The sequence below is a fragment of the Hippoglossus hippoglossus genome, chromosome 8 (assembly GCF_009819705.1).
Source record: "Hippoglossus hippoglossus isolate fHipHip1 chromosome 8, fHipHip1.pri, whole genome shotgun sequence".
Classification (NCBI taxonomy): domain Eukaryota; kingdom Metazoa; phylum Chordata; class Actinopteri; order Pleuronectiformes; family Pleuronectidae; genus Hippoglossus; species Hippoglossus hippoglossus.
Window position 1 is genome coordinate 15,423,418 of NC_047158.1, and position 16,175 is coordinate 15,439,592.

The 16,175-nt window shown below is 44.8% G+C and overlaps 2 protein-coding genes across 2 annotated transcripts; one reads left to right on the forward strand and one right to left on the reverse strand.

Moving 5' to 3' along the window:
* Positions 1-214: 214 nt before the first annotated feature.
* On the forward strand, positions 215-11,837 carry LOC117766523 (testis-expressed protein 2-like). Its single transcript, XM_034593619.1, has 12 exons — positions 215-799; positions 4,234-5,557; positions 6,581-6,781; positions 7,143-7,422; positions 7,509-7,696; positions 8,278-8,478; positions 8,965-9,064; positions 9,722-9,854; positions 9,969-10,106; positions 10,448-10,657; positions 10,747-10,867; positions 11,020-11,837. The coding sequence occupies exons 2-12, from the start codon at positions 4,361-4,363 to the stop codon at positions 11,164-11,166; spliced, it is 2,916 nt and encodes a 971-aa protein (XP_034449510.1). The 5' UTR covers positions 215-799; positions 4,234-4,360; the 3' UTR covers positions 11,167-11,837.
* A 28-nt stretch (positions 11,838-11,865) lies between these two features.
* On the reverse strand, positions 11,866-16,054 carry LOC117766524 (60S ribosomal protein L3-like). The gene is made up of 10 exons (XM_034593621.1): positions 15,891-16,054; positions 15,082-15,274; positions 14,748-14,916; positions 14,051-14,186; positions 13,292-13,478; positions 13,034-13,194; positions 12,798-12,899; positions 12,371-12,466; positions 12,083-12,202; positions 11,866-11,928 (listed from the first exon to the last, which is right to left on the reverse strand). Exons 1-10 carry the CDS (start codon positions 15,954-15,956, stop codon positions 11,869-11,871), a joined length of 1,290 nt encoding a protein of 429 aa, XP_034449512.1. The 5' UTR covers positions 15,957-16,054; the 3' UTR covers positions 11,866-11,868.
* Positions 16,055-16,175: the final 121 nt, after the last annotated feature.

Below are 16,175 nucleotides of genomic sequence, written 5' to 3' on the forward strand. Positions count from 1 at the left end.
TAGTAATAGCTATTAAATATTAATAATTGTTATTAGCAGTAGTAGTATTCGTCTGTGGTATCTTCAGAAGCTGTACAAGTACGTAGGCATCTGGACTTTACTTTGTAGTATTATTATCGAATAACAACAACAGTAATAACTATTATTACTAAATTATGTTGTACTCAGTCAGGGGTAAATAATGAAAAATAAATAACTATAATTGTTGTTATTACTAAGGATGCTGTCTCCAGTCACTGAGATGTTCTGGAGCAGTGTAGTTCCAGCAGGTCGGGTAATTACATAAGTGTGCGCACAGGACTGCGGAGTCAGAGGCTCAGAGCTCAGTTTGTGTTTTGACGCTGAGCCGTCAACTCTTGGCCCCTCGGCACTAATCTGGATTAGAGTTTGGTCCGTTCTGCAGCCAGGACTCCAATAATCACATTATTCTGCGGTGGTACTGACGCGTCCCGAAGCGGAAGGAAGGAGGAGCGACGTCAGACGGTGCCAATGCCTCTGACGCGTTCAGCTCACGGACAAACTGCTCGTTTGGTCGCAGATCTTTTTCAAGAGTTGGCTCGTTTCGCGACGATCTGACTGAAGTTGGCTGCGTTTTTTTTGTTGTTATTTTCTGTTGCCTGTATACGGTCGGTGCGTGGTGCGCATCTCCTCCGTGTGCACTGCAGCATCCACACCGATCACTGCAGCCGGGTCCTGAAGCAGATTCCTGCACAAACCGATGCCTTATTTCTTCCGGAGCTCCCGCAGCCTCTCTGCCGGGGATCTCCCAGGAGCAGCCGGTGAAACATGGCAGATTCACGTGAGTGCTTTTCTTTCACTTACTCGTCTTTAAAGTGCATCGATCCGTGCAGCAGAAAAAAACCTGCCTTCATTTTCAAATAGGCTGTAAAACTGACTGTGGACTGTGCAGGTTGGGAAAGAAAGAAAGATCAGACTGACCGTGTAGTGGTGCATTTCTGCATCTCTGGAACCTCCCAGGAAAGTTGGTGGTGATTCGCCTGATGGGATAAAGTAGAGCTTCACTAACATTGACCATGTGATTGATACCCAGACAGAGCCAGGGCCCAGGGCCCAGGGCCAAATGTGTCAGTCAGGGTCAGACGGTAGTTTTGGAAACACAAAGGAAAAGCAAAATAAGAACCTGTCACGCTAAGCCATGGCTCGGACAGTCTTCACATGATCTCGGATAAAAATATATTCCGTCCCGTTTGTTTTATTTATTTAAGCCAGGATAGAGGAGGATGGAGCGGGACAGACGTGGTGGTATTTTGCCAGGATTTGATCTCATGCTGGCCTCAGGGTTAAGAATGGGATTTCCTGCAGGTCACATCATTTCTCCCCCCTCCATTTTAATCTGTTTTAAGTTACACTACTCACAGAGAGACTCTTAAATCTACCTGTAACATTACAAGACAATTTCAAACATATTCAGTCATCAAAGATTTCTCAATTTGACCTCAACTTTTTTCCTCTGATTGCATCAGCACATATAATATACGGATGTGAGCCACTTCAGGCAATGATGCGTCGCTTCTGGCCTTTGTGTGGCCCAAACAAAATGGATGTGAGCCTAAAGTGGTAGATGTGGTAAATAGTGAATATGGCTCAAATAGCACAAAACAAATGTGGGCCACCTTCGGCTGACATGCGGTATTGCTTTGGCCTACTTGTGGCCCAGATCTGGCAAACGGGAGCGGACCGCCCAAGTGCCATCTTTCCATGCAGTATGTGGGCCAGAAGTGAGATGTGGGCCGAATCTGGGCCAAAACAAAACTGTAGTTATATCTAAAAAAACATGATTTACAGCTGAAACGTTCAGTTGATTAATTGATTGGTTGATAAAAACTGAGGCCTTGCAAGAGTCCCTTGTGGCTCTGAGAAATTGTGATTGGCTTTCTTTTAGTATTTTTGGCAGACACATAATCAATCATAAATTGAGAGAGAAATATGCAAACTAATCCATAAAGGAAATAGTCTTCGTTTACAGTCCTGATGTGACCTTTTCTTGGAAATAATAAAATCCAATCGTTTGTGGAAAAGATCAGTATTAAATACATTTCTATTGGACTAGATTGCGGCTCTGTTTTTCTGCAGATAATCCCCTACCTCCCTACATGTTTGATCCATTACTAAATATAACGTCTAACCATATTTGCTCATACAAAACGGCCTAAAGGCTTCCAGAGTTTTTCGCCATGAATCCCTGTGTCAGTCCTCCGGTGCTGACTTTTATTTCTTTCATCATTTCTGCAGAAATCCACACACAGGCCCGATTGGAGAGCTTCCAAATCCCTGCCGACTTTTTCACTGGGCAGCAAAAGTTTTCTCCTCCCTGTCAGCACCAACTGATCCAAAATGACTCTGTAGTATAAATTGATTAGAGTAATGCAGGGCCGTTTGGACCTGGTTAAGCACTGACGGTGCTTTTGGTTAATTACATTCGACAAACAGTGCAGCAAGTTGGTGCTAAAAATGAATATGTGTACTTATGAACAGTGTGCAGAGCAGAGGGAGTCAGTGGGAGGTTAAATCACGTCTGCAGCATCGTGACAAATATAAGTAGCCTTGAAGATTGGATTCACAGAGGTTAGGGCTGGAATTAATAATATACAGGACAATGGCCAGTTATTGTCTCTCAATGCTGTTACATTTTGTGAAAAACTGCTGTAATCGTTTCCACAAAACTTAGTGGAAGGACGTGGTATGGGTCCGGGAAGAACACTTTAAAGTCAGGTGCGGATCCAGTTCATGGGACTGGATTGATTTTTTTTATGGATTTCTCAGTTAATACTTCATGGATCTCAATGAAAATCAACCATGTTATTTGGGACTGATGTTTATTAGTGTGTCCAATTTGGTGCGGATCCCCAAAAAATCCAGATCTAGTGAATCTAAATGTGGTTTGGCAGAGATATGTGTCTGCTGAGTGTTATTCTAGTTTTTCTGGCTGCAGCATTTGCTCTAAGAACGAGAAAAATAAACAAACGAGCAAACTTTCTAAGGCAGGGACAGAAATGTTTTCATTAACCCAAACTCAAGATTAACTTACTTCCTTTTCATGGAGATTTCAGATGATGAACTGTCACATTTGACAAAGTTTTTCATACACTAGCATGTTATTTCTAGTTGTCAGTCAGACACTTTGTCATGCTCATAAAACCAACTTGTGACTGCATGTGTCACTGCATTCTATGTGTATGTGTGTGTGACAGTTAGCACACGTGAATCCGAAGATGTATGTGGAATTTGGCGACATGCTGATTGTCCATTCATAAGATTTACTTCCTGTCTGGTGTTTTAATGTGCTGCCAGAAAATCCTCTTTAATGTGTAGGATTGGAGTTAATCTACTCTCAGTCTGGATCGTACTGTATAGCTGTTGATTAGTGAATCCGGCTGTGCAGCATGTCTAACATGATACATGTCAAACACTGACACTTGTGAAGGGAGTGTTTTGAATCCATATTCCCCCCTGATTTCCTGAAGGGACTGTTTTATTGTTAAGCTTTTAAAGGAATAATGGGCAGTGGTTAGGGTCTGTTGCAGAAAGCAGTTACTCGTGACACAGAGAAGCTCCAGCCTTGCTAATTGTAACTGATCTCTTCCTCTGAATTGTAACATATTCCTAATCTGAATAAGGACTGTACAACTGCCAAGTGAGGGTCCATCACAGAATATTTAAAGATGGACGACGTGTCTCCACTTCCTTCCACTTTCCAGAAACGCTGCCAATTTATGCATTTGAAGCCAGTCGCAGTCGCGATCGGGGGATGGAGCCAAGATGTCAATCATGACATTTCTTGGACATACATCAATACATGTCCAAATACCTGCAAAAATGATACTATTTTCAAATTTGGGATTAGCTGTGACTCTGTCACTGACTTGGCCTGGATTATTACAGAAACAAAGCTTTGTCACCCCTAATCTTACCTCAGACTTGTGCTGTATGGGAATTGACAGCGCACACAGCATGAAACACATAAAAGCCTGTAGAGGAATAGTGAAAAGTGCTGGAGAGAGTGCGGAGGAGATTATAAAAGAAAGGTCTCAAGGTGAGAGGAGACAGAAATTTAGAAAAGGGACAGAGAAGATGGAAATAGGAAGACGGTCAGAACAGCAGGTGAAGAAGTAGCAGAGAGGTTGGATGTTGTGCTGCCATTAAAAGAAATGTTGTTGAAGATGTTTGAATAACCACATTCTGATCATGTTTTCATGTTTCTCGTGTTCCCAGCATCCAACGTGATCGGCTCCTTGAGAAGGATCTTACAAATCCACATCCAGTGATAGCACCATGCTCTATGTTTTGGAAATATTCCACGCCTTTTGGTTCACCAGATTCTCACCATAGTTTGTAATTGATGGCCAGCATGGAAGAGAGCAAGCTCATCTTCAGCCTGGACCCCCACGATGAGGGTCCCACTGTGGCCTTCTCCAAAGACAAACCCCAAGCCGGAGAGAGCCGGTCTGACCTCAGTCTAGGGATCGATCTGGACCTGAGCCAAGGCCATCGCTCCCAGGCCTCCTTCCTTACTCACTCTCCTTCCTTCCCAGGCTCTTTAGCTGACTTATCTGCATCATCAGCGGGCCTGGTCCTCACCTCCAACTTGGTGAAATCGTCCTCCACGGACCTGGAACCGAGGGAGAGCAGCTCAGTAAGAGGTAAACCTCTCCTCAGCCTGGTCAAGTCCCTGAGCACAGAGATCTCGCGTCGGGTTGAGCCTGAGGTCAACCTCTCCAAGTCTGACTCCAAGCTCCATTTGCATCCCTGGAAGCAGCTTACCCAGCCAAAGATCCCCGGGGTTGGGCCTGACGCAGGAGTGCTGAATCAGTATGAAGACTGGGCGTCACCTCCCTCCACGGGCAGCATGTCGCCCACTGAGCCCCGGGGCAGCTCGCTGATCGCTGAGTTTGAGGACACGCGGAGGAAGTTCTCGGAGGCCATGCAGGATCCTCTGAACATGCTGAGTAAGATCATGGGGGATGAGAGCTCTGGCAGCCCCAAGCAGGGGAGGGCTTCCAGTGCTGGAGACTCACCAGCCTCCCAAGGAAGCTTTGGGAGAGAGGGGGGCAGTGAAGACGCAGACTTTAAGTGCCGGAGGAGGACTGACGGTGAGCATAAAGGCTTGTGTGACACTCCTCTGAGAAGACTCCATAAGGGTTCATTAACAAAATCCTCTGCCTCCCCAGAACAGCACAGCCACAGCAGAGACAGCCGTTTAGAAATTCACACTTACGGAGATATGATTCAAGTGGTGGAGCTCCAGAGTGAATCCAGAGGGACACATCGCAAAGCGTACATCAAGTCTCAAGGCTCATCGCTGCCTATTCACTGGCTCCTTCCTGTGGGTCTTCTAGCTTATGGGTTCTTCGTGCTGCCCCTCCCCTCCTATCTGACCGGCCTGTCGGTGGGGGTCGCATGTGGCTTCATGCTGGGCCTGGTGGTAGTGTTCATTTTTGCCCCGCGACGCTCAAGTGCTAGAGGTAGAAAAAGCCCTCGGTTCAACCCCAACATGGATCCACTGGATGGAAAGCTCACAGATACGGAAATCCTTGAGGTAATAAATTAGTAAAATATAGTAACTTCTGAAAACAAACGTGATTTAAACAAAGCTTTTCAACACAGTGATGGTTGCAGCTGTCATCTTTGATTGGATCAATTTGTTTTATTAGCTTAAATACAATAATTTAATTGAAATCACAATCCACCATAGGCTGTACATAAAGAAAGACAACATGTCTCCACTTCCTCCCACTATCCAGACATGAAGCCAAAATATCTTGGATATGGACGCTGCCATCTTGCACATTTGGAGTCTGAGTAGTAATCATGACGTTTCACAATGTTTTTATAGCATCAAATAATTGCAAATGTTAGCATGCTAACACACAATGTAAGATGGTTGCATTACACCTGCTAAAAATCAGCTTGTTAGTGTTGTCATAATGAGCAGGTTAGCAATTATTTCAAAGCACCACAACCTGACAGATCCAACAACATGGCTGCAGAGTCTTTGTCTTTAGAAACCTCTGCAGCTGCTCCCACAGAGAGAACCTGATGTTTGCATGTAACTGATTTGGTTTTAGGGAAATTAACTTCAGTGTTTGTTTCACAGGGTGAAAAATCTAAATAACAAATAACAGCCGCCATGTGAAGCACTGGATGGTACTAAAGAGAAAGATGGTGCTCAGCATTTAAAGAGAGCGTTGGCACAAAGCGCTTCCTGACAGTGGTGCTATCTGCTGCAATAAATTCAGAGAGCCGGTTCAAATGAGGTGAAGTTTGTGAGAACAGAGGAGTTACTACCATGAGGCTGAAGTAGGCCGTTTCAAAAACACGACCACAGTGTTAAATGAGACGGATGTATTCTGCCGTGGCTCATGTTTCTCTCCTGCTGAGCCGTATTGTCACAGTTTGCATCTCTCACAGTGACGTTCATCTGCCAGAGTAGAGTCTTTGTCATGTTGACATTTTTTTCTGGGTGATATTAAGTTCTCAGACAGGATTGTTCAAATTCTGAAAGGATAATGTGAAGTGATTTGTTACTCACTGTGCTGCCGCTTTCATCATTTCCTCCCAGGGCTGGATGAATGAGACGTACAGCTATGACCCAGAGACCTTCCACCCCTCCATCACACACTCTGTCCACGTCACACTGGAGGGCAGCCGGCTGCAGCTGAGGCACCCGCGTGCCAACATACCTCGGTGGGCGACGTTCGAGGAGACGCCGTGCGAGGCCGCGTTTTTGCGTTCGCGCACATATCAGCTGGCTAACAGTAAGGTCAGTGTGTATGCAAAAAATGTGGTGTCCCAGCACAGCAGTCATGCCCCTCGGATAGAAGTAAGAGAGAGAGAGAGAGAGAGAGGGGCAAGGTGAACTGTGGCCTGACCTCGTCACTCTCATCTCTCCTCACCCAACTTGTCATCCAACACGGAGGTGAAAGACCAGAGTGATTACAACTGAAGTGATGATGCTCTGAATAAACTTAACCCCGCAAGCATCCAGTGGGGTCACAGAATAAATCCAACACACAATCAATCTAATTAGTCAGGGAGGTGCTTTGGGAATAGTGAACTGTCAACACAATTTCTGCCTGCGAGCATCTCTTAAAGTATATATTTCTTTTCATTTTTTATCACAGGTGTCCTTGTTGCCTCCTGGCCTGGCTCGCAAGAGGGTGTGGAACAGAAAGTATCCCATCTGCATCACCCTGGCTGAGGGGGAGGTGGGGGAGGAGAGTGTGGTTGAAGGGCAGGAGGAGGAGGAAAGGGCAGAGAGACCCACTGCACTGGACCCCCAGCTTCCTGTCACCCTCTACCTGTTTGGCCGCACTGGAAGAGAGAAGGAGGAGTGGTTCCAGCATTTCTCGTCTGCCTCCAGGGCCGCTGCCAAGAACAGTGCGGGCGGTGAGGAGAAGACAGGTAAGACAGTGTTATGGTGATATTATAGAGATCAGCTCCTTCAGCTCCTCCACTCACTTCATGTCCATGTTCAACCTGTCCCCTAGAAACACCATCCGGTGGAGATGCAGCTAAAGACAGCGTGGAGGAGCTGCAGGATTTGCCAGGAGCCATGAAAACAAGAACACTGTTGGACTACGGCACCTACATAACACAGCTGATTGACTCAGAGAGTTGCAATCCCACCCCAAGCCCCTGCCGCAGTGAGACGGGAAGCCCCACGACCCTCAAGAAGGTCAATGAACAACACTTTTATTTCACTTTTAGATCCAACAACAGGTCTAGCGTCATAGCCATGGCATTTGTAAAGTGATGTATACTTTTAGCTCTCCTCCTCGGTTTATCAGTTTCCAGTGAGAGAATCAATTATGAGCAGACGTCCTTTCTTCTGCTCTATTTATCCCCTGGATGTGGCGTTAATACTCCACATGACTCCCTCTGATAAAAAAAAAAAGGTCGATATCAGCTACTGTTCTGCTGCTCTGCGCTCATATCAGCCTTTTCCTGAATGCTGGCTCAGCCAAATATCAATGTGCAGAAATATCAGCTATCACCTGGCTGGAAGGTGCTTATTGAAAGTGAGTGTGGTGCATCTGCAGCATACTGGATGTTTTGGAATTGGCACCGACTCCATCTTGATATTTAGAGGAGGTAGATGCAGAATCAGCTTCAAAGTCTATGAAAATTAGGTTTGGTTGTAGATGGATCATAAAAATTTAAAAGAATATATCTTGCCTTTTGGTTTTATCGGGTCATACAACCTGTAAAAATGCCTGTGCAAATGTATTAACCTCCCAATGTCTCATTTCTCTGCAGATTCACAATGAAGAGCAGGACTCTGAAGGTCAAGCTGGAGCTGAGTGCAGTGCAGGTGCAGGGGGAGGAGGATGCTCCGCAGAGGGCCAGCCCACCTGGGTGAATTCCCTAGTGGGAAGGATTTTCTGGGACTTTCTCCGCGAGAAGTACTGGACCGATCAGGTGGTGCACAAGATCCAGAAGAAACTCAGCAAGATCAAGGTGAGGGGGGGGAGATGAGTTCACTCATTTGTTTCAAGGTTAGTCGCCAAATGAAGTCCTCGTTCGACAAAATCCTTGATTCATCTCCATATTCACAAAACCATCATCAGTGTCATGATGACTAATGACGTGGCAACAGTGAGTCCACTCGAGGCCAGAGCTCGGCAAACTGTGTCGCTCCAACATCAGTGCTGGTTTGTACACAAGGTCAATAGACGTGTCATTAGCTAAATCAGTGCTGTGTGTGTGTGTGTTTTTATGAGTGTGTGTGTGTACGTGTGTGTGTGTGAGTGTGAGAGTGTTTTTGAGAGTCTGCTGATAATGCACTCCCTCTGGAATGGAGGAGCACTGATGGCACCAGAGCATCCCATTACTCATTTCCTGGTCTCCTCTCTGACATACATCATCCTTTCTTCTCTCTCTCTCTCTCTGTTGTCCTTATAAATAAATAAATGACAATGAAATAGACTATTTGTCTCGTTATAGTTGCCGTACTTCATGAATGAGCTGACTCTGGCAGATCTGGACATGGGCACCTGCTTACCTCAAGTCCTCAGCACATCCAAACCTAAACTGGACCACAGAGGTACACTGTGTGTATGTGTGTTATGATTTTGTGTATATTTACCTACACTCGCCTTTGCTCTTTGCTGATTTGCTTTCTTCCTATGCCTTCGTGATGGCGACAGCGATCGGCCAGAGGCATTTTGTTTTCAAGGAATTACCTGTTTCTGGCCTCTTGAACATGATATATCTAAAATCTGTCTTTTGGGAATTTCTTCAAATTGTGACCAGTTGTCACTTGGACTCAAGCATGTATTGGTTATATTTCAGTGGTCAAAGGTCAGATTTTTGTAGACTGAAACTGCAGTAATTCTGGTTACTTATAGAAGGTTTACCTGACAGTCTCTCCCCGGATCTTTTTGTCAGTCACATCCCTGACGTCAGCTCAGGCCTTGATCTCATTTATTTCATTACAGAGTTTGTGGTCCCTGCCCTAAAAGCTTTCTATTGTCTGCTGCTGAAGCGATTAGCAATCCTCTTAGCCCACGACTAAGCTCAACCAACAATAATAACAGGCCAGGGCTATACTCTGTTTGTCTAATGTTCACTATGTAACAACGCAGATAAAGATGTTGTCTCTGAAGGGTTAGAACAAAGCTCCTTAAGCAATCCAAAGCATTACCTGCTACCTGTTACATGCTCCCTTCTCTGTGATGAACTCCCTCCTTGTATCTCCCAGGCCTGTGGCTGGAAATGGAGTTGATGTACACCGGCTGCCTTCAGATGACCCTGGAGACGAAGATGAACCTGTGTAAGCTGGGTAGAGAGGGAGAGGATGAGGCTCATGCCGTTCCAGAGATGCATCAAGTGGGGTGAGGCCCGTCTCACGTTCATGTTCCTCAACTGAGAAAGAGAGTGTGTGGAGGCAAAGACCAACATGAACAAGATTTGTTTGCATTAAGAGATACCACTGGTGTGTTTTACAGCTCCAAGCCCAGGATGTGCGTTCTGGCTGATAGCGATGAAGAGTCATCCAGCGCAGGCTCGTCTGATGAAGAGGAAGTCCCTCAATTTGAGCCCCAGGGGTCTGTGGGAGATAAGAACACAATGGTTGCAGCCGATGGGTAAATTGAAAAGTTTATTGGTATTTTCTTCCACAAAACTGTGAATCAGACAAGAGGACAAGCAAGATTTATTCACAAAACTAAACAAGTACACGATGTATAGATTTTAGACCGGAAAGAAACGTTCAGCTGCTTTTATTAATCATTTAAACATGTTTGTCAAATCCAAAATATCAAGTTGCTCTCACTGTCGGAGAACTTTGTGTTTTCTGTGTTTGGATCAAGTTTAACAGGCATTTTTCATATTCACAAAAAACGAGAAATGCGTGAAAAGAAACTTGCATTTACTTTTGGATTTGCAGGACACTAATACATTCGTACTATCAACCTTATTTTACCAGGCACACTGGTGGCAGCACAGGCAGGAAATTCCTGAGATTTATGGACAAGATTGCAAAGTCCAAATACTTCCAGAAGGCCACGGAGAACGAGTACATCAGAAAGAAGATCGCTGAGGTGTCCAACATGCCTCTGCTGCTCAGTGTCGAGGTCCTGGAGCTCTCTGGCACTCTGACCATCAACATCCCGCCTCCTCCTACTGACAGGATATGGTACTGCCACTTCACACACACACTGAGTACACGCTGCACATTTGTGATGCATTTTATTTACATGTTTCGTCACAAATGTTCTGTCTCAGGTACAGTTTCCAGGGGCCTCCCAGGTTAGACCTTCATGTACGTCCCATGCTCGGGGAGAGGGAGGTCACCTTGACCCATGTCACCGAGTGGATCGAGAAAAAACTGCAGTGTGAGTTCCAGGTCAGTCCGTCCATGAATCTGTTTGTCTGTTCACACAGAGTTCTGATCATATTCCAAAATGAATTACACTTTTAATCCACATTTTACTTTGTGACAGTATAAGAAGAGCATGTATGACAGATTCCTGACTTCTAATCATTGCTGCTCTACAGAAAGTGTTTGTCATGCCCAACATGGACGATCTGTATCTGCCCCTGATGACATCTGGCCTAGAAAGCTCCCCTGCATCCCACCACTCTTCAGTCCAATCCACATCCCAACAGTCCTCCATGGAGTCCCAGGAGTACATGTCAGAGTAGTGCCCCTCCTGAGGCTGCAGATGCATTCATAATGCAAAAGAACTACTGTGCAGCTATTGTCATGACTGTCTAATGGACACTGAGGCTGCAGCTGGGTTCCGACTTTCCCTTTATCCTGAGCATGTTTGTAGACAGATGCCTCCTGAGAGCACAAAGAACATGGTGCAGGTATTGACCTCATGACTGTGACAATGGTGCTACACTGCCCCCTACTGTGAAGACTATGGAACTGAACCACACACGCTTATCACCAGGGAGAGCACAACGTCTGCTGGGTTTCCAAAAGGGACTTTTTGTAATGTAAGACTGAAAAATCTGATGCACAAACAGGAAGTGCCGTTGATGGCTACTGTTTAAAAAGAATGTATGTTGAACTATCCATCCATCAATTTTCTGATCCACTGATCATGTTTCTGAGACTACACAAACTTAAACATTAACATGTTAAAAAATGGTTGATGGTTGGTCAACCAAGCTGCCATCGTGCATGTTATTTGCGAACAGTGCTACTGTCATATGCTCATTGGTTTATCAGTGAACAATAAACATGTTCAAAACATTAAATCTATGGTCATTGAATATAGATATGTATGATGCACTTAAAACACACAACTGCTGCATTAATCTACTTTACATGGAACAATTGCTTTGTATTTGAAAGTCGGTTTTATTATTGTTTGACAATATTATACTGTTTTCCCCTCAAACATCCTCAGACAGAGGCTCCTGCAGTGTCTTGAGGCCGTCTTTCTTCATCGGCCCCTGCAGGTAAACCAGAGGTCAGAGGTCAAAACAGTGCAGAATGATTCGACAGGGATTGTGTCAATGCCTTTGTGCAAATAGAGGCTCTACTCATGCAAGTCCACACTTCCTGGTATTCACATTTGAGTGTATGCACCAAACTTCTCACACTCACCATGAATGCCTTCTTCTCCAGGGCAGTCTGGAAACGGCCATGACCGAATTTGGAAGCAGTGTCGATGAACTTAAGCTCAATGGTCTCATTGGACTTGCGAGACGTGTGCACGAGTAAAGACTTGGGAAAAGAAGGAACACACAGAAACGTGCATATGTTATAAACACATCTATGATGTTCTCCCACACTGTCCAAAGAGCTGTGCAGGTTTTCTCCGAGAGGAAACCCACTTACAGGGTGAGAAATGCACAGATGTCTAGAATTAGACCTTCAAAAAACACAGTGTACCTTTCTGAGGGTGAGCACGCGTTTCTTCACCCCGACAACGCAACCTTTCAACATGATGAAGTCATTATTGACTTCACCATAGTGGGGGAAACCTCCCTACAGGGACAAATAACAGAAAAAAAGAGAAGTGAAAAGAGAGAACGAAGAGTAGATGAAGACTATTCAGGGAGAAATGTTCTTCACAACCCTTTATAATCGATCATTCTAAATTGATAAAGCAACTACAAGTCTTTTGACTGATATACAGCAATACTTCCTTATATGTTATATAGACTAAAAACAACTCCTAACATGCAAACATTGAAATGTGGTTTGAATTGATACATTATCAATATTGGGCTTCATAGAAAGCATTACTTTAATTCCAACATGCTTTGACAATCCATTCGTTTCATTATAACTTTGACACAGAAAGATTCAGGAGTACCAGTGGGTTTATGCTCTTCTGGCTGGCGTCATAGTTGGTGGTGGCATTATTCCGGATCACCTTTCCGTCCTGAACATGGACACCCTGACCAATACGGTAGATCTGAGAACACAAGTGAGGACAAGGCCTCAAGCATGGACACATACCTACATATACTCATATTAAATACTTATGATAATTCACTAGTAAAAGCTTATTTCCCGTGGGTGAAACTGAGCTCTTAACCGGCAGCTAACCTTCTTGTTGACCTCAGTGCGGTGGTTATATCCCTTCTGACCGGCACGAGCAATAGTGTAGGCCACACGGGCGGGATGCCAGGCTCCAATACAGGCCACCTTCCTCAGGCCCTTGTGAGTCTTCCTCGGGAGCTTCTTTGTGTGCCAGCGGCTCGTCACACCTGTCAACCCAAAGAACAATATAACTATTGAATTCAATCGGAGTACATTTGGTTTTCAAAGTTCTTGGACTAGCGGGACCAGGAGCATGTTTCGTACCTTTGAAGCCGTGACCCTTGGTGATGCCGATGACGTCAATCATCTCATCCTGGTAGAAGACAGCAGAGATGGGCACAGCCTGCTCCAGATGCTCCTTCGCCCAGTCCACCTTGTCTGAGATGCTCCCCCCATTTAGCTGCACCTCAATGACGTGGGCTTTTTTCTGCTTTAGGGGCAGCAGTCGCATCTGGAAATGGAGAAGTAATACCTGTGAGGGCTGAAAAAAGCCTGGAAAATATATACTTTTCTATGAGATTCAAAAGCCAGCGAATATCTTGTATTGAACTTACTGTGTTTATAAGTCTTGTATTTTTAATTAGATGCATTATTCAGCATGAAAAAACGTTTAATAATGTCAATAACATCAGGTAGTTACCACAGCTGTCATATTTATAGGAATATTTGATTTAATCTCCACTGCACAGAGAAAGACTGATCTTGTCTGGCCTTCATTTTCATTGCTGCCAACATAAAGGTATTTCCTTGGCAAACCCTGCCTGAGCAGCCAGTTTGTGCTCTTAAATGTATTTTTAAACTGCTATTTGAAACGACACCCTCTAGACCCCCTTGGCAGCCAAGGGGTTGTGGATGTGGCAGCTTTTTCTTTCTGTTGCATGCGGCTCGGGTCTCCGCCTCTGCCCTTTTGCAGGGAACGTTCCAAGAGGAGTAGAGGTGGGGACTCTTGTGACAAGAGAACACAGTGTTGGGGTTTTTAAAAGCTATATTTTGCTTTCTAGGAATTGGTAACGACCGGCCCACCTGGGAGTGAATAATAACCCTAATGGTGGAACAGTATTTCTTCAGCGCGTTGAAATCCTTATCCAGCTGTTTCTTTCCTGTCTCGTCCTGCCACTTCTTACTGTACTTGGTGAAGGCCTTCTTCTTGCACTTGTACCTGAAACACGGCACAAAACAACACTGACATTTGGAAACACCAGTCCACTGTTAAACACCAGGTAGTACTTTAGTTGAATAAAATCCTCTTAATAACCTAGTTTATTAATTTCAAATGATCTCAACTTAAAATTCCAGTTTCTCCAACTAATAAACATGATTTGTAACTTTTTGTAAACAGAAACATATTGAGTTGAACTGATGAGTTGAGCAACTGTCCTGCGCAGAGTTCACGGAGCTCATCAAATTACATTTCTGAAGAAACAGCCTATCAGCAAAAGCAGCAACAACCACAGCTGTGCTTTGTGTCAAATGAAGAAGAGACTCTTCCAACTGAAACAAATCAGTCTGACACATTTGTCTCTGTTACTGTTCATTCAACTTAATACTTGAACTTGTTATCTTGAGTTCTGTTAACTAACCCTGTTAATGGGTTTAACATTTTCTCATGAGACGACTTTGAATTAATTGAATTAATAATAATGTCAGTTCAGCAGTACGAGCATAGCAGCTTGACTGTACATGGAATATGCTGGGGAACAATGAATAGAGCTACACACACCAGTTTTTGTAGAATCTGCGCTTGCACTCGTCACTGAGGTGCTCGGCAAAGATGGTTTTAAAGGAACGTAAACCACGGATGGTATGGATGTATCCCACGATCCCCACGACAATAACAGGAGGAGTTTCGATGATGGTAACCGCCTCCACCTCCTCCCGCTTAGCTTGCTCTATGGGAGGAACATGGAACACCGGAAGACATGTCAGTCGTCAGTGAAACCCAGTCAACCACAGGATTTTTATTATCTTCATTTCATGGCCTCCAGGAGCTTAACGCCATTAAGCAAGGTATCATCTACCAAACATATAGCAAGAATTATTCCAGCTTTACATACTTAGGCCTGTGCGATGAATATCCCTGAGGGTGTGGGTCATGCCAGCCTTGTATCCCAGGAAGGCCGTGAGGTGGACGGGTTGGCTGGGGACATCTTTGGGCCACGTGCGCACCCTCCCTATGTGCGTCTTGCTTCGCTTGTGGGGCAGAAACCCCATGTGCCCGTGGCGTGGTGCATGGAATTTGCGATGAGACTAGAGAAAACATAAGCCAGAGGGCAACACACACATGTCACATACACACTGCAGGAGCAGTTTGCACGATGTCCAGATGTGTGATTATCCCCTCGCCATCTATTACACTGAAAATACACATGTTTCTCATTCTATACTCAGTAATGTCGTATTAAGTTTGGTCTCATTTCCTAGTTTTTTTCACATATTCAGACTTGTTCAGGGTCCCCAGAGGTCGTTATCATGCAGGACATTAAAACAATATAATGCAGTCGACTCCCACAGTCTTCAGATCTGTGGTCTTACTCTCCAAGACCTGTGTTTGCTCTTGATTTCGAGGTCACATTAAGAGTTATTCAGTGATCCAGCTCTATTAGTAAAGAAAACTCAGATCACAGGATGTTGAATAAAAAAATTTAAATAAAGTTACGACCATTACAGGATTTCATGTTGTCTCCTCACAGGCAGCCATTATCAGATAACCTTTCTGCACATGTCGTCTTCCCCTTGATAATCCAGATGGCCAAACAAACTCATAAATCACACAAACTTGCCCAACGTGTAAAAGATAAATTCAGATTAAACTGCTCAATGATGTATTGTTTATAAAAGAACCAAGTAGACAATGAGTACTGACCATGTCCGCACGCTGTCCAGTCGTGAGAGAGAAAGAGAGAGGAACCAGTGCTGACGTAAGAGACATGCATAAGATGATACACAGCGCTAGGGCTCTAATTTGGTGATAGGCCCAGTTGGGGAGCCGTATTTGCTTTCAGACGAGGCAATCTCTGCCAGGTTCTGAGAGGAGGGGGGGGAAGAGGGGTGAAGTCTGAGGTCTGAGTGGACGGGGGCAGTGGACGGGAACCATGCAACCAAGAAAGGAGAGTTCTCGTTTTCATGGGGCCAGCCTGGTCTGCCTCAA